This window comes from Rhynchophorus ferrugineus, unplaced genomic scaffold (genome assembly GCF_030347505.1).
Source record: "Rhynchophorus ferrugineus isolate W39M unplaced genomic scaffold, kcgeb_rfMv2 rfM3, whole genome shotgun sequence".
Classification (NCBI taxonomy): Eukaryota; Metazoa; Arthropoda; class Insecta; order Coleoptera; family Curculionidae; genus Rhynchophorus; species Rhynchophorus ferrugineus.
In genome coordinates, this window is record NW_027472582.1 from 39,886,940 (window position 1) to 39,905,943 (window position 19,004).

At 28.9% G+C, this 19,004-nt stretch overlaps 1 protein-coding gene across 3 annotated transcripts; it reads right to left on the reverse strand.

Annotated features, from left to right (window-relative positions):
* Positions 1-1,636: 1,636 nt before the first annotated feature.
* LOC143193540 (WSCD family member CG9164-like) lies at positions 1,637-17,950 on the reverse strand. 3 transcript variants are annotated; one of them, XM_076399804.1, is made up of 6 exons: positions 17,796-17,950; positions 16,558-16,750; positions 15,116-15,362; positions 11,679-11,930; positions 10,134-10,347; positions 1,637-3,385 (listed from the first exon to the last, which is right to left on the reverse strand). In XM_076399804.1, the coding sequence occupies exons 2-6, from the start codon at positions 16,687-16,689 to the stop codon at positions 3,259-3,261; spliced, it is 972 nt and encodes a 323-aa protein (XP_076255919.1). In that variant the 5' UTR covers positions 16,690-16,750; positions 17,796-17,950; the 3' UTR covers positions 1,637-3,258. The 3 variants fall into 3 exon arrangements, with proteins under 3 accessions (XP_076255919.1, XP_076255920.1, XP_076255921.1); XM_076399805.1 differs by having other exon boundaries at positions 17,904-17,922; XM_076399806.1 differs by lacking the exon at positions 1,637-3,385 and adding an exon at positions 8,186-8,334.
* Between the last annotated feature and the right edge of the window lie 1,054 nt (positions 17,951-19,004).

A 19,004-nucleotide genomic window follows, 5' to 3' on the forward strand; every position in this document is an offset into this window, starting at 1 on the left:
TATGGAAACAATTTTAGACTTAATCAAAAATGTTTGGATCTCTACACAGGACGCTATACAGGAATTGCTACAACGCGGGATACTTCCCCAAGGTATGGAAAAAGGCGAAACTATGCTGGTTAAACAAAAGCGACGGAGGGGAATGACCCATCCGCATCCTATCAACTCTAGGAAAAGTACTAGACAAAAACTAGACAAAATGCTTAACCACAGACTTCAGGCAATGGCGGAGAAAATGGAGTTACACGATACAAGGCAGTAAGGTTTCAGGAAAAACAGGTCAACCGTACAAGCCGTGAGTGATCTACTAGAATGGAGCAACACCGAATAAAATGGCAAGGTCCATAGCCAGCTTCATGACGGAAAGGACAGTAATCAACAACCAGGTGATGATGGAATTTGACAAGGGCTCTCCGCAAGGGTCAAGGTTGGGGCCGACGCTCTGGCTACTGGGTATGAACAGCTGGTTCCGCAAAGTCTCTAAATAGGAAGTAGGGGAGTGTGGAATAAGAATTCAGGCCTTCGCGGACAATCAAGAGATTGCTCTCAGCAATAAAAACATCAGAAATAGACTGGACCTTGCATAGAACAACTGTTGGGGAAATTGCCAAAGATGGGTAGACGAGGCAGGAGCAGAGTACAATAAGGAAAAGACTGAGGCCTGCTGGTTGAAGAGCAAGAAAAATAGCAGGCCACCAACGGTCAAACTCGGTGAAGATATCATCCATGTCAAAGATACAATAAACTATCTGGGTTTAACAATCGATAGGAAATAGCAGTATGTAAAGCACATACAGCTGTTAAGGAGGAAAACGGAAAAGGTGATGAGCCAGCTCTGGGGCACATTGCGTAGAGGAAGCAACCCCAGAGCGTCAGAGGTCATGCGTCAAATATGCGACAGTGTTATAAAATTATATGGCGTAGAAATATGGGGATACATGGCATCGATGGGAAGAGTCAGGCCGGCGCTCGCAGCAGCACAAACAACCGGATTACTATACTTACCTAGGCTTAGATAGGCCTAGTTTATTTAGGAGAGTCAAATATATTTTTAAGTGATCTTGGGTGTAAAACTATTTTTTTCTAAATCTTGTTCCAAGGTCTATAACATTTTTGCTAGAAGTATCCCTTGAATTGGATTCCGTAGAGCTAAAGGGGTAATTGATTTATACAACAATATCTAATTGTCTAAATATCATTTCGATTTGCGTTTTACGAGCCAATACATTTGGTTTAATTAATTCCATGTTGTTTTCGTTCAGCAGCTATGTGCTCCTGTAGAGTAAGCATTTGACCTAGATAAAACCCAAATTGTTTCGCATCCTCTGCCTAAGATACTACTTTTTAAAATCAACTATATGATATCTCAAGGGTAAATTTTACTTAGAGTAATTATTAACACTTTAGCAAAGACAATAAAATATCTCATTAAAGGTCCATTTAACATTTAAAAGTAGCTAATTTAGATTTCAAAAGTTTCTTGTCAGTACTTATCAAATTAATATTTAATAATCCAGTGAGTCACCAATACGGAGATCATTTTATATGCATTAATTCGTCTTTGACTATATTGTTGCTAAATTAATATTAATGGCATACCAAGAGTTGCTAAATAATTTAGATTAAAACAAATAAATGTATTTATTAACACTTTATTGTAAGAACAGTTATTTAATATAGAAAAGTCAAGCACAATAGGCCCTTTACAATACGTTGCTACAGACGAAATCAATTGACTTAAAAATTTATTGTCGAAATCAAGTTCATGACAACCATAGTTTCTTTCAGTTTAATTAATAACGAAACAACAAAAATAAATCAATGCTGAGAACCATTTTAAATATTGCTAATATGGTGAATTCGTTGTAAAAACTTTTTATAAACTTAAAATAAATCTAAATATAAGCTAGGTATTAATTAACGAATACACTATTTTAACACGTTTAGTATAAAAGCTTCCTTTTTTATATTATTTAAAGTATTCTATAGTTTAAATTTTTGTTTTCAAGTAGTTTTGTTTAAATTGTTTTTTAAATAGTGATGAATAATCTAATAATAATCATATTTACAATAGAGATGAGACAGATCTCTATTCTGTAGAAACATCCAATATCTGGTCTATCTGGCCTGCTGGTAAACCTAAGCAAATTATATCAATAAATTAAAGTTTTTTTTAATAAAATCATTCAATTTATCATTGCTCCAAGTAAATGTAATGTAAATGTAAAAATAGTTGTATGAACACTAGTTTCTCGACACTGACAAAACATTAGACAGTTGCTCATTTTTATAAACAATACCAACTTTTAGTAGTTTTTTTGTAGATGCTGCTACAAAGATCGGAATGGAAAATATGACATTTTGTTCAATATAGATATTGTTTCGTATCAATTAGCCACCAAATATCATAGTCACCATCATGTTGCAACTATCTTCACATAAATAATATTCACTTGCCTTTTATTTCGTTTTTCTTACTTCTAATAAAAACTATTTTCATTTACCATATCATTGGAACAGTACAGAAAGAATGACTTCCATAAATAACTGAAACCAAGGACTTGGGCTAAAACAACTTTCGGTGAATATATAATGTAATATGTGGTAAATCAAGTGTTCTTTGAGCTATTTCTTATTTTTTCGTTGCGTAATATAAATGCAGGTAAAACCGGATCCCAATGTTCGACCTAGAATCTTAATTAAATTACCCTACTCACTTCATCTCTAATTTACAACAATGTCGCTTTTATTATTTTATTTTATTTTAGGTTTTCTGTTAATTGTTAACCTTAAAATTGCACAGTTGTATAAATGAATACAACGTGAGTATCATCATTATTAATCTCAGCAATGATTATTTTCTAGAATTAACGTATATTTCTTTAAAACTTATTTTATTGGAAAACATTAGAGATGACCATTGTTTAGTCATGAGCATTTTACAATAATATCTATTGATTTCCTACACAAGTAAATACTTGGTTATATTTACATTTATTTAGCTAAACTTACATAGCAACCTACAAAATTAGAAAACAATTTAATGCCACAGAATAACCAGTTATAATTTATATAAAAATTGTACTATTTATTGGCAAATAAACCGGTTTCGTAATAATTATTTCGTTTCATCTAAAAAAGTATAACATCCCTGTACATGCATTATTTATCACAAATAACAAAGAAAGGATATTCCACGTTAAAAAAATACGTAAAAATGTTAAATGTATTGAAGTATCAAAGATCGCAGTCGAATTATCATCTTTTGCGTTTCTCTGGTGCTGCTGTTTGATAAATTGCATCATAAACTTTTTCTTGGACGTTTTTAATTTTAATCCGCATTTCATTAGTAAACGGATCAAAATTTAGCACACGTTTTTTCCTCCTAAAAATAAAATAATATTTCCATTAAATAACATGTATATTTTACAGTAATAAGCATTATATTATTAATTAAGATTCAGCAATAACGTCTTATAATGAAAGATAAAATATAAAATTACTACCTCTTATATAGTGCGATCGAATACGGCGTTGAATATTCTAATAAATGTGATGAGATATTTCTTTGCATTATATGGGTCTCGTTTACTTTAGATTATACTGTATATGTTGTCGTCAGTACTGTTTGTTCGGTAGCTCCAGTAATTCGCAACTTATTTCCGTAAAATAAAATTGACTTAAAGTAAATAGGTTTTAAAAGTGTTGGTTTAAACCCTATACGTTATGTCAACATGTTAGATTTTTTAGTGATTTTTTGCTTATTGTGATTTCCAAACCGGGACTACGTTAATCGAATCTGAAATGGTAATGCTTATCTCCTATATGCCTAGTAAAAGGTAACTGAGAAGTTGAATCTAAAAAGAAAAATGGCTCACGGAGAATTTACTTTAATTTAAGAATTTAATGAAGAATTTTAATTAAAGAATTTAATCCTCATATAGTCTGCATGACTTGTATCGTACAAAACTTTTTAAATCCACACAGATTCGATTAATTGCTGCGTCACCTCACTAAGCTGCATCCCATTTTTCACCTGGCCTTAAGCGACAGAGCGACGTGTCGCCTTAACCACTATGGCTACTCAACCGGCTAATTAATTATAGATAGTTAATCTATTAATTCTTTAAAAAGATACAGTAAATCGTACATGTTAAGTAAGTGATAAATCTACTGAATTACTTTTTAAAGTTTAAATATCACCATTGATTTTAAACAGAAAGTAACATAATCAAGAAATGTTTGATGAAAATGAATGATGAAAAAATATAGTCACTACTTGCTTGGAATAATAAAATATCGACACAATAGACTTAATATTAAAAAGTTTACTTATATTGAAAACTTCATAAACCTATGTCAAATTGTCTTTTATTCGGGCGTATATTTTCTTAAGTGTTGTCTAGTGGTGGGTACAGATATGAATAAAGCGAATGGTTCGAACTCTGCGCGAGACCAAATAATACAAGAGCTGGCAACGTTTTTGTGAGATAATTTTAGGTAAGCTGACCTTTTGACATATGATCTCTTTCACTCTCTCTAATATATTCAATTTTTAAATTAATTAAAAATGGATAATTTTTAATTATTTTTAATAGGATTAACTAAAATATCTCATTAATTGCCAGACATTATTAAACCAAAAATTGATGAAAAGAGAAAACCGCGAAAAACATGGCAACAAGTTAGAACAGCAGAAAATGAAAAAAAATTCAACAAGGCAGCAAAATAGCTGAAAGAGCTTATAAATATCGAACAAAATCAAGAAATTTAAAAATATTTAGAAACTTAACGCCAACTGATGCAACTAAATATTCTCGCTGGAAAATAACAAACAACATTAAAAATCCTCACAACATAATCCATCTATTAAAATTGATAACACTACCTTGGCTAGAAATAATAAAGATAAAGCGGAAGTTTTCTCTAAACACTTAAAAACAGTATTTAATCCGTACCCGTCTGAAATGTCCGCAACAGAAGAAAATAACATAGTTGACTTTCTTAAGAAATATTATTAGATTAGTCAACAACATTAATAAAAACCTAAAATGGTAAAAAATATTGCTCCGTTGCACTTCTCGATATATCTCAAACCTTCGACAAGGTGTGGCACACTGGACTGGATGATAACATGAAAAAGCTTTTGCCCCGTATGCACTTTCAACTACTGATCATAACTCACATTTCATTGAGTATTGGTGGCGAATACACTTACCTACATCCAATATATTCCTGCTTTCCACAGGGCAGTGATCTTGGCCCATTGTTAACTATATCTATTGAATACAGCTGACCAACCAACCTCAAGTAATAATACTGTTGCAACATATGCTAAGGATACAGCGGTTTTATCATCACACGAGGATCCAATACCAGCCACAAGAAACCTCCAACTTCATCTTAACAATGTCGAATTGTGGTTGAACACGTGGCGTATCAAAGCAAATGAGACAAAATGTACCCATGTGACATTCACCCTTTGTAGAAGAACTTGTCCCTCAGTAAAAATGAATAATTATAAACTCCCCCAGCAGACAACGTTAAATATCTGGGAATGCATTTTGATCGACGTTTAATATGGAAAGAACATATAGTGACAAAAGGCAAAGAACTTGGGCTTAAACTAAACCAAATGTATTAGATAACAAGGTATTGCTGTATAAGTCAATACTTAGACCCATTTGGACCTATGGTATTATACTGCAGGGTACTGATAACAAATCTAACATAGTTTTCCTTGAGAGGTTCCAGAAAAAAGTGTAGCGAGTCATCGCCGATGCCCCATATTACGTCTTCAACAAACTGATTCAGCGCGATATCCCCTTGGAAACCATAACGAGTGTAATTCGAAGTGTTAATGCGAAGTGCTCTGAAAAATTGTGAGTACATCCCACTGCACTCACCAAACAGTTAAATATGCGCGATGAAAGTGTGCGTAGGCTCAAACGCATACTACTATACGAACTGATTAATAGACAAATAGAATGAGATATAATTATCTGTAGAATAAGTTAGAATAGACTTTCGAATAAATTAGAATAGTATCTAGAGCAAGATTTAGAATATAAGTTTGTACAGCAGATCACTTACTGAAGCGATCTTCTACATATCAGGATAGATTGTGTAACGAAAATCATATAATAATACTTATTGCCCATGGGCAGATTGTTGAAGTCTTAAGAGATTAATTTTAAAAAATTGTCACATATTTTTATAATTTTTTATTTTTTAAAAGATATTTAAATTATTTCAGTATGGCAATAATTTTTATATGATATTATTAAGTATCAAAATGTCTAAAATTAATTTACCTTTCGGAAAGACTCGTTTCGTTTTCATCGTTTGGTTCGGAAGCACGTATTATTTAGTTTATACCCATAATTTTCAGGCACAATATACCGAAATACTATAATATATCAATAAGATTGAAATCCAATTCGATGAGGATTATGCTATAATATCTCATAAAACTTTTATATTTACACAACTTTAGTATTATATATATATATATATATATATATATATATATATATATATATATATATTATATAGATCTCTGAATAAATTTCAAACATCAAAAGATATATTCTGGTCAAAGGGAAAAGGATGTGAAATATATGTGGAAATTTCACCATGAGATAGACATAATAAAACCATAAATTAAAAATATTGCTTCTATTTGGTGGCACAAACTTTGTAAATGGAATCATCAAGTAATTTATCCACCAACAATAGAAGCAATTAATATAATACAAATTATACAGATAGTTACGAATTTATATTTTCTGCGTGATATATGGTTATATTCTGGTAATTTTATTACTATTTTGAAGATGAAATGTTTGTTAACAGTGTTGTGCAACAGTGAGCACAAAATGATTTTCATAAAGCAGTCACAGTCCTTCTAAGAAATTCTTATGCTTATTTTTCTAAGTATTTTTTAAAATAATAAACTAACAAATAAACTTGCTAACAAACACATTAGGACATATGTTGGAAAATATTGGAAAAAAGGAATAACGTCAATAACATCCGCAATAATATGACAACAAATGTCTCAAGATTAATTATAAATGTTAGTGACGCTTTTCTAAAATTACTGTATTTAATGGGTTTAACTCTACACTTTCGGTAGAAAATATGGTAGTCACGAAAAATCTTTTTGACTAAATACCTTTTATAACCAGAAAGAATGAGAAAGAAGCTGAAAACACAATTATCAAATACAGTGTGGTTATTTTTACATGTTGGTGTGTCTGATATATTTTAAACGTTAAATTACGTAAATGTTAAATGTTTTTCTATGAGTTAAATAAAATTAGTAGTAATATGATATTATTGTATTGTTATAAACTTTTTTCGATTACCTTTCTTGCATTTACACAACTTTCATGTATGCTCCGAACAATAATATATTGAAAAATAATATTCCAACAACCTTTGGTAACCTTAATTTTTTATGTTATTAATAATTATTTTATATGACATTATTATTGAACATCTTTTTTTTCAACAGTTGTGAAGAGTTTCAATATATATAAAGAATACAAAATTATTTTTCATAAATACAATTCCCTTTGATTCAATGAAAAGTAAGAAAAACATAATTCATATTTTTAAGACATTATTTTATTTTTATAATAGGTTTAATTTTGTTGATATCTTTTGCAAAATAAAAATCTATTAAGTTAAATATTATGTCATATTTCAGAAACAAGGGTCTTGCAAGGAATATATAAATAATTTAATTTTAATTTTGACCTATTCCATAAGTTTTTATTTAATTATATGTATTATTAATCGTTATCATTGGATATTAAGCCAATATTTTGCATTCATAAACATCTTTGTAACAATAACTATATTACAAAGAAAAAATTGTGTTTTTCGAAATCAAAACCTATGTCACTCATAATCCCTTCAGTTTTTCCCATTCCCCTTCTAATTTGTTAACCCGGTTCGCGGCTCCCTGGACAAGATTCCGTTTGTCGCCAAGCACTGAAAGTCATGGGGCAAACATTGGAACTAAGCAAAATACTTACGGCTTAAACTGTTCGTCTAATACAATTCTGCTCGTGGGTATTTTGAATTTTCTATGCTAACGTGACCGAATATTCAGGTCTGTACCCACCATTATAGAACGGCATGGTGATGCTGATCTGACATATCCACATTATCGGTTTCATTGTCAGGTTTAGTTTCATTTCAATTCATTTATATAGATAGCAAGATTTATTGGACAAAAACCAAGCTCAAACTCTTAAAGGGTATTCAGAAAGCTTATCAAGTAATGATTCAACCCTTTAGACTTTTACGTGCTATGAGAAAAATCTAAAAAAGAGAAATGCCAACAAGAAGTAACTGTCATTTGTAAACAATAAATAATTTGAAGTAACTGTAATTGTAAATGTCATTTCTAACTGCCTTGGTTTCATAGATTTCCAGGCAAAACAGAAGAGCTTTCCAGAGTGTGTGACTGTGTGATGAAAAAAATCTACGACATCCCAAACGCAAAACTGATTATTTCAGGAGAACCATCTACATTCAGGCCAGTGTCTCGCATATCGGCATATAATATTGCTATACATTGGTGGAATCAGCAAAATGGAGTGTATTGCGAGCTGTTAAAGCCGAATGAAGCTATTACTGCATTATGAAAGGTAACAGAGAGAAAGTCATTCTCTTTTATGACCCACTAAAAATAAAAAATTAATCAAACTTATATTTTAACACAAAAAAAAATATTTTAAAATAAAATATGTACATAATAATCGTTGTAAAAACTAAATAAAAATAAACAAAAGCCTTATTTAACCTATGTACTACACATATTTTATATTCTACTATATACACACAATTTAGCTTAATATCTACCTAAACCTAATTATCTATTTACTAAATTATTTTAACTACCCAAACAATACAAAAATAATAATATAATTTTGTGACATATACCAAATTAATATAACTAGGTTCGGTTGGGTTTTCAAAATTAAATTGTGAACAAAACAAATCTAAATTGTTGCTCGGCATCGACTTCAAAATGATCTTTTTAGATCATATTGTGTAGTAAAATAATATTGTAAATAGATAAATAGATTATGGTAGTTATAAAGCTAAGTTGTGTGTATATAGTGGGTTATAAATAAGGCTTTTGTTTTTTTTTATTAGAACGATCATTATGTATATATTTTTTATATTTTTTTGTGTTAAAAATCTCGGTTTAATTTTTTTTTATTTTTAGAGTTCTTTATTTAATTTTTGAAGTCGGTTCAATTTTTTTGTTAAAATTATTTTATAATACGCTATGGTCATATTGGCAGTATCCTTGCTTTTAACTAATTGTTAATTCAGCATTTCAAACAAACTGGACCGTTTACATACGGTTATATAAAATTATTACAATTTCAGCCATTTTCGGAAAAATTTAATTGATAACAGAAATGTAATTCAACAAAATACAATTTAGAAAACGTCTTTTTGCATTGCTTTTTCAATAGTATATAATCACAATAAAAATATGTAAATATTCATTGCATTATCATTGAACCCGAGCTAGCAATTACTCTGATAAATGCCTAAATTATACCATTTCAAACGAACATGGGAGTTTGTCATACTAAAATCAATATCTCTATACCATACACAACAGTGATCAAAAATAATATTACTGGCTGTATGATAAAAAAACAAACAGATTATTTATGTTTCCAAATTTATTTTCTCCCCTTCAAAATAATCCTCCTTGAATACAAATGTCTATTTTAGTGTTCGAACCGTTAGGGAATTTCACTTTCATTTTCTTATTATTATTATTTTCAATGTTTTTCCGTCGATGATGAACAAAATTAAAATGATGTCCTCAAAACAGTTATTAAGTTTAGAGAACGGCCAAAAATCTGGCGGTGCTAAATCAGGCAAATGATATAAGTTAAATTCATAATGAAAAAGTCGCAAAGAACCAATGATTGTGCATTATAATGATAAAAATGTAAATTAATCGCCAATAAATCTTAAAATTATAGCATTTTGTTGGGATATTAGGAACTATAATTTTTGAGGGAAAAATATCAAATAAGCTAAGAAATAACATTTTTATAATATTTGAAATGTATTTAAACTCGATTTACCTGTAGATTCCCTCCTTTCTTTCAATGGCACAATTGAATTTTTTAGTAGGCACGTAAACCCCTAAAAAATTTATCACAGATTTTAATGTATGTTCGGTATTATGAACCAGCTGTTCGTAAAAAATCACATGTGTTGATCCACTGAAATTATAGAGCCAGTCCATATTTAGTTGTTGCCAACCTCGGAGTTTGTCATCAACAAATTGTTGCCAATCTAAAATAAATTTATATTGAAATATTTCTTTCTAATGCTTGCTTAGTATAATGCTAAAATTCCATAATACTCTCAGAGTAAATGAGATTCAACTTTATAATCAACTTCGGAGAAATGTTTCGCGACGCCCAATATCTAGATGACACTAAGTACCTTTTCTGTCAATTTTGTTGATTAAGTTGAATGTCTATGAAAAGTCCCGCAAAATCATTTGGTGGGTTCATTTCATTTCTATGGGCCGTTTTTTCAATAAAGTGTTGTGATTTTTTCAATTTTCAGAAATACGTTTAGCATTTTTCTGCGATTTCGTCAAATAATAATGATTAAAATTAGTTTGTTATAATGCATATTCCTTATAAGTAGTATTAAGTACCGGATGTACAGAATGGAAAAAAATCAACATATTCCTTTCAAGAAGTTTCCAGCTCTATTAAAGAAATAGGTAGATGATCGTCCCAGATCGTATCTAGAGTAAACATATGTGTTGTATGATTCAGCATTGTGTTTACCTCGTATGTATATAATTATATACACCGAACTTTTGTATATAAATAAACATAAACTGCTTTTTTTATGAAATTAACCTATTTTTCACATAGGTCAGGTTGTATACTTACTGACCAGAGCATGAGTATAACCCAAAGTGTGTTCAAAAGGAACAATGTAAAAATTATAAGTATAAATAACACTACACTATAAAAATATTTTATTCTAATTTTGATGTAGTCAATATTCGTATAGTGTCAAATTTTATTAGCCTTTTAAAAATATTTATTAAAATAGCATCAAATTTTTAATGTGGTAATATATTTAAGAAAATATGTTTTAGCAGACTATTCAAATAATTATGACATAATTATGAGGAATTTATATTCAATGTAATGAAACGAAAATAATTGAACCTCAATAGGTCCTATGGAATTCAAGGCACTCAAGACATGTGAAATCAATTGATAAAGAAGGGTTAATCATGTGATGATAACGGTAATATGATGGTAACGGATTTACGCACCTTTATGTCAAATATGTTTATAGCAAATAACTAAATATTTTTTTATAGGTGCTGATAATGAAAATTGAAACTAACCAATCAAATTACTCGCATAGCTGTAATTGTAATACCATCATTTACGAAACTTTTCTCTAAAGACACCTTTTGAATTGTCTCTCTATTGATGTATAATAAAAGGTTTTTTAATAAGGACGAATCGATATTGAAATGGTACAAAATAAGTGTGCGAGGTATTCATCGACTATCTGATAATCGATAAAACGCGCTATTCGTATCGAGCACAAAAATATTGTACAACTTACTATATCTATATACATACATTTTCCATTAGTTCTTCTATATCGATCTGGTGATGCAAAACCGATATGACCACCACTTTGCCTGTTAAATTCTGCATGAATTGCTTTTTCGGGCTCACGAACCAAAAGAATAGCTTTGGAAAACATTTTTCTGGCATTTACACCCCATTCATGAGTTTTCACAACCAAAACAGAAGCATTGGTGATACTTTCAGCGGGAAATCCATTTTTTAAAAGTCCATAGTCTTTATACACTGAACCAGTGTAATAACCTAAAATTATATTGAATAAATTATTTGTATAATTATTTTAAATAAATATATATATATATATATATATAGGTATACAGATGAAGGAAATACGCATGTATTTATCAATACCTATATATTAGACTTAGCGAAAACTTTTTTGATGGAAACATGGAAGCAAAGTCGGCTCTGCTAAGACTTAGACGGAGGAATAATTTATGGGCCTAACATTTTTGTGTAATATGCGTTAGAAGTAAGTAAATTCCAGTAAAACTAAAGTCGCACAAATTAAGCAGCCAGGAAACTGTCAGATCGGTGATACAAAACATATAAACAAATATTTTAGGCTCTAATTTAAATCGACCTGGCTGACGCCCTGCCATCTCCAGCTCTTACGCGGTGGATTATTCGCCGTTTCTGTTATACGTAAATCGGCCACTGATATGTAATTTTACATTACAACCTCAAATCTGATAGCGATGTACTGCAAAGTGCCGGCAGAGCAATTATAAATCGGACATTAAGACAAATATGCAGTATTGTTTAAGACTTTGTGTTACTTTTGGTTATTCCCTTTTTATTGAAACTATTATATATAGCTATAATCAGTTTGTATAAAAAATAAATAAGAATGGTATGATCATATTATTAATTTTACATTTTTGTATTCAGCTGTGAAAAAAAACATTCCATTTTGAATTTTAAAAAATGTCGATTACTTTGATATCTGGTGAATACAGAACAGCTAAGGAAAATGTTCCTGCTTAAGAAATTATCCTAATTGATATGGTACTGGAGACATAGTATCATTGTACCAAAGGTTATTTTAATAGTTATTAAGATTTTCCTATAAATTTTATTGGTATTAAATTATAATCATTTGTAAGCTTTATCAGAAAATGGATTTCGTAATAAAACACTAACCATGCAATTTTATTTAAAAATTTTGGCAAAGAAATTATTCTTTATCAAATGAACTTATTATAATTATTGTTTTTCAATGTATATTTTAAATAAGAAATATGGGCTTTATGATAAATGAATGAAGTTACTAAAATATGCAGAAACTACAAGCATACTATGTAATTTCCATATTGACAATAATTTGATCAATATTTTAAACATTATATACATTTTAATTACATAATTTATAGACCTAAGTTTTGAAAAGTTATAGTTGATTTATAAATTGATAGTCATAGTTGAGAGAGATTATTGGTTGTAGTACCTAATTGAGTTCTTTATTGTGATATACATGCTAGAGTAATGCAACGAGTAATTTTAAAATTGTATTATTTATGTATTAAGAAAAAATAATAATTTAAAATTAAACATGATGCTGATTAACCAAATTGTATTAAATATATTAGTTAACACAATGAATTATACAGCTATTTTATATATGTCATTTTACTCTGTTAACTTTTTTAATTATTTATTAATAAATTATAGACAATTTAATGGTCGCCTTCTTTTGATTTTTATATTAATTATAGACAAGACTACTAATTATATTTTTAGTGAAAACTCGGACTGGAGTGGAAAAAGTTTGATAGGAAAACCTGTGGTTCTTGAAAAACTGTATTAATCTCTATTAAGATTTCTACACTCCTGGTATATGTAATACTTATATGGTATGTTAGTGTATATTATTTATCATTTCTAGCGTTGATATTCTTGGGTTGTTTTTCGATATCAATAGCTTCTCTTATAATCCTTTTTTATGCATCATATTAGCTATTATTTTTGTATTGTACAATTCAATCCTACGTGAAGTAATTCTTACATGTTGTGTAAGAATCGATGTTTTCTCATTTTTAATAAGCTGCATTGCAATTTTCCTCTCTTGGTGCGCCTATATTTTTAAGTGTTTGTCCTATGTAGACATTTCCACAGTCGTAATAGGTAATAATAACCTTTGTTTTTGGGGTTGGTAGAATTTCAGTAATCTTTTTATTGATTTAGCACCAAACTAAACAAATATTTCAGTATATATATTAAGCTATTTATTAAAATAACTTAATTGTAATCTTTTTTTGTAAAACTATGTTCGCTGTAATACTTTTATTTATTCCCTTAATCAGTCAATATTTATAATCAATTAGATATGTCAAATTAGTAAGTGATATGTAATGATGTATATGTCAAATATGTCAAAACTATATGCTAGCAGTAATTTCTATTCTTATACTAATTGTGATCGACTTATGGTAAAGTATATTTTGTAAATGTATTTCACATATATTATTATTTAGTCACAAATTTAATGCTCGAAAACTTTCTTTACTTTTAATATAGACATCAATGTCAACTAGAAGACTTAGATCGTCGAATTCAGTCAAATTTACAATCAGCCACCTCAAGTGCTAATCGCACTGATAACCCGCGAAAGACAAAAAAAATATCATTGGTGTATGACAATTGCAAGCAACAAGAGCAAACAAGAGCACGACACAATGAGGAAAAGTAACATTGGCATAATTGGTCCTAGATCTACAAACCAGAATATCAACATGTTTATAAGAAAACATGATCAAACAAAATATCTATTCAATAAGAAAACAGGATTAACTCCAAAAAGAAGACGAAATAATACGACATGTTATGTGATACATTGTTATGTTAATACTGAAAAATATTTAAGGCCGACATTGTAAATAAAAATATTTAGTTCTTAACTTTAAATTTTATATCGTTTACTATATTGTGTATAAACATAATGATAAATATATTATAAACAATTTAATATAAAAATAATTATATTATAAATCTATAAATAATGTTCCTGTTTAAAAAAAATTACTGTTTAAAAAATAATTATATACATGTTGTAACATATATATTACATTTATGATATTTATGATAGGTTGACTTACGTTTTTTGTTTTTTCGTATACAATACAAAAGTCATGTTTCTAAAACAAAAGTACAAAAGTAATCCTGGATTTGATGTTTTTTTAAGGGAACCTTCACTATCAATAATAACGAATAGATATGAACTTAAATGTAAATATTTATGACTAAAAAATAATTGTATTGTAACGTGTTTTTAAATATTTTTTATAGTTATTATCTATAGTTACATATTAATAAATGTTAATGTTTTTTAAGCAATGAGAAGTATTAATTAATTAATAATTAATAATACGCAACAATAATTATTATGCACTTCGGCAACATATAGATACAAAACATGGAATAATTCTTACCTGTAGCTTGCTGCAAGAGATATCGTAACCATGTATTTCCACTACCCGGAAAACTAACTAAAGCTACTGGTTTCTTGTCAAGCTGTAAATCATCATCAGAGTGTATGTATTTGAGCTCAGAACACCATTGGATTTTAGATTTCTTAAGAACTGGACGAAATGCGCCAGCACTGTAATCGAAGTTATATCTGGAATCGCGTCCAGCTATTGGTTTGGTTTGGTGGTTTATTGATCTTTCAAATCCAGACTAAAACAGTTTATTTTAACAGTTATAAATAAGCATATTTTTCACAAATAGCTTGACTATACTATTTCGAAGGGCTTCTGTCTCTTCAGCATCCGAATAAGACCTCTATTGTTAAATAGTAGTAGGGTTTCGATGTTTATGTTCATGAAATCTCACCTCTTTGTAGATTTTTGCTATACTATACAGCATTGACAATGTTCCGAGGAATTTTATTTTGATAAGTTGGGATTAAAACATTTAACACAAAATTTACAGAAAGGATTAAAGGATTTTTGTTAGATTTTAAATTATCCTTTTTAATGACCACGGTTTATCTGGGTTGGACCTATTGTTGGTTAACGTGGATTCCAAACCACAGTCAATCCTTCGATAATTCCAGAAAACATCCGGTCTTACCGCGCCTGGTTACTGGTGTGACTGTTATAATTTTTCTTTTCATATTTTGCACCTTTATCTTTTGGACAATCACAATTAGAACTAATCACAAACATAAATGTACGCCCATGCCCCAGTAGGATTCGAACAGCAACTATCGCAGCAGTAGGAGGACAGTTCTATCGCTTCAACTTTGAATGAAAACTGTGAAATATATTTTCTATATGTTGAATGAAAAGAAAAAAACAAAGGATGTAAATTTTCTTATAAAAATTGATATAATAGGAGAGACCTAGATACAAAACTAGATAAAGAATAACTAGATAGCCATAAAGCCAAATTAAACGGATTTATTGTAATTTGGTAAAATCATAACAAACACTACGAGCGACAAATAATAACAAGTTATAGGCATAACAAGTTGTTAAAATATGCTTAGAAGGGTTATAAAGACTATATTCCACATATTTTATGTACAGGTTATTCAGTTCTGTCTGAAAGATTACTTTTCTATGAAAAGTATCAAATTTTAAGTTTAAGTAAATGGGTCTTCCAAGAAACATAATTCCGCCTAAAGAAATTTCTTAAATTCATTACTGTAAAATGGGCGAAGAGTATAACTTCAAATGTCATAAGATTTCTAAAGATCTGATGAATACTAAATTAAAATTGAGAAAAATAATTATTTAAGATTTAATAGAATTACACTGCTTAAGATGTTTAGGGTATTTTACGAGAAAATGTAATAATAGATCGTATATAATATACAAATATAAACAACATAATAATAAATATGCACTAAATATGGTTTAATATTTACCTTGATTCCTTGACCATAATTCGTCTTTTTAAAACCATGTAAAGAAACAGCTGATAATATTACAATTCCAACTATATAGCATAACAATAAACTTGCCAAGAGCCAAAATTTAAATCTTGTAATAAGGAGCATTTGGCCATGTTCTTACATTTATTATATCTTTTTTATGATTCACATTGTACCAATTGAAAATCTGCAATTAAAAATATTTATTAAATGAATTATCAATAATATCAAAATAAAAATAGTGTATAGTTTATAAAATTAAAACATTCTAGTATAAGATTCATGTTTAAGCACATACTAAAAACTGTATCGATTAACATGGACTTCAATGCATGCTAAGGATGCTTACAAAGTGCTGCCCAACACTATATTTTTATTTGGCTAGATTGCATATTTCCCAAAATTCCCTCAATTGCTCCCTTATCCCTAAAAATATATTTCATCAACGTAGTATATTTAATGTAGTTTAAAATAGTAAATATTAGTGGATGAACTGTTAAAATACATATAAAATACAATTTCGGAAATTAAGCAACCATGAAATCAAAGAAAAATATAAAAATAAGTATAAATATTATAACTACTTATATAAATATAATAACTTATAAATGAACGGTTAACAATATTTAATACTGATTAACTACATTATTTACTAAGATTCATTTCAAATTGCAAATCAAAAGAATCGAGAAAATCTTACTAGACTCACTCTTTGGATATTACAAATACTCACAAAAATGTTTTGTTAAACTCTTTTTAACAGTAGTTTTTTTACACTTTAGGGAGAAATAGCACTATATAAATTAACGAAACTCGTATAAATTAAACAATTATAGTATTCATATTAATCCCTAATTATAAGTTAAAACACAATATGTAAAAACAAATAATAATAAATAACCTATTCGCAAAAATAGTATTTCATATACCAAATATAGACAAATGAAAATTATTTTTAATCATAATTTAATCAGTTTCCGGATATTAACTGTTCAGAAAGTTGACACAAAAAAGTTCTATAATAGAAATAATGTTTTAATTTTAATAACACATACATTATTTATAGCTTAAAAATATTTTACAAAAAAGTAAATTTTGTCAAAAATTAAATAAAATGGAAAAACTTAGTAATTTGTTAGTTTCTGAAGTGAACCAAAATGTATGTATATATAACTAAATACAAAAAAATCTAATAATACGTTAATAGTTTACATCAACCAAAATGCTCTTACTAAAATATTTTCTTTGCTATTTATTGGTATGCCTAAATAACCTATATTATATTAATTTATTGCACTTAATGTATAATACATTCACTTTTTGAGTGTTTGTTAAAACACCTTTGTAAACACGTATTATATAGTAGTTTGTAGGATCATCTCACATTAATCGTACCTTCAAAGCAAACTAGCTAAATCGAATCTGGGTTACGGGTGTGCGAGATATGCGCCGGTCCATTGCGACGCCCGACGTCGATGGCCAGTGGCGTAGATGATTTCGAATGAATCAGTGATTGTATTTTTAGTTTATTTTGTCTATTATGATTTTAATTATGAATCAAAAATGTAAAACAGATAATTCTATAATTTTTTACTCTTAATATATTATTACTAATTGTTGCTGACTATCACACAATTTGTCTCTGCAGCGATATAAAACTAAGTAATTATCTAAGAGTATTTTCTAAGTATTATCTCATTAACTTAATCTCTATTGAAATGAAATAAAATCAAAGTTAGCAGCATTTTTAGTACCTTTACCATTTAGTGCTCACTATACAACTACACAAGATCACAAGTTAGGCACAGTTTAGTCTGCGTTCTAATTTTATTCAAGATTATTCAAATGTAACAATATACAAGAGTTGTAGCATTTTAATATTAATATGTGTAATATAAATGAAGCCTTTCCTCATGCATTGTGGCCAATTTTTAATTTCCTTTATGACATTTGGAATAGGAATATCTCGGTGTAAGTAATTGTTCCTATAGTATCTGGGCTTTATTCTGAAATACTTGTATTATGTCGGTATAACTCCTTGTGGAACACCCTATAACTGAATGCTATAGATCCAGCGACTTATTATATACGGATAATGTATTACGAATATATTGGATACTGGATATTGATACGGATAATTTATTACGGATTATCTTTGCCAATAACCTATAATTTTTTTATATTCCATTTTAAATTCTTTTTTTTTAATATACCCCTTTCAACAAAGTTTTGTATCAATATTCATCCCAAAGCACTTAGTGTTGTTATTGTATGGGATAATAGTACTATTCGTATTTATTGATATATGAACTGCATGGTTGTAGGTGAACTCAATATATATTGTTTTATTACTAGACCTTTATTCTCCATGTCTTGGTGCAACTATTTGTCCAGTTATTACTTGCGTATTGCACTTTACAGGTTGGTTTTTTGCTAATGTC

Coding starts and splice junctions, on each gene's coding strand:
- LOC143193540 (XM_076399804.1), bottom strand. CDS start 16,689: ATGCTCCTTATTACAAGATTTAAATTTTGGCTCTTGGCAAGTTTATTG. Junction 15,363..16,557: donor ATTATGGTCAAGGAATCAAG/GTAAATATTAAA, acceptor AAACTGTTTTAG/TCTGGATTTGAAAGATCAAT. Junction 11,931..15,115: donor TCTCTTGCAGCAAGCTACAG/GTAAGAATTATT, acceptor ATATAATTTTAG/GTTATTACACTGGTTCAGTG.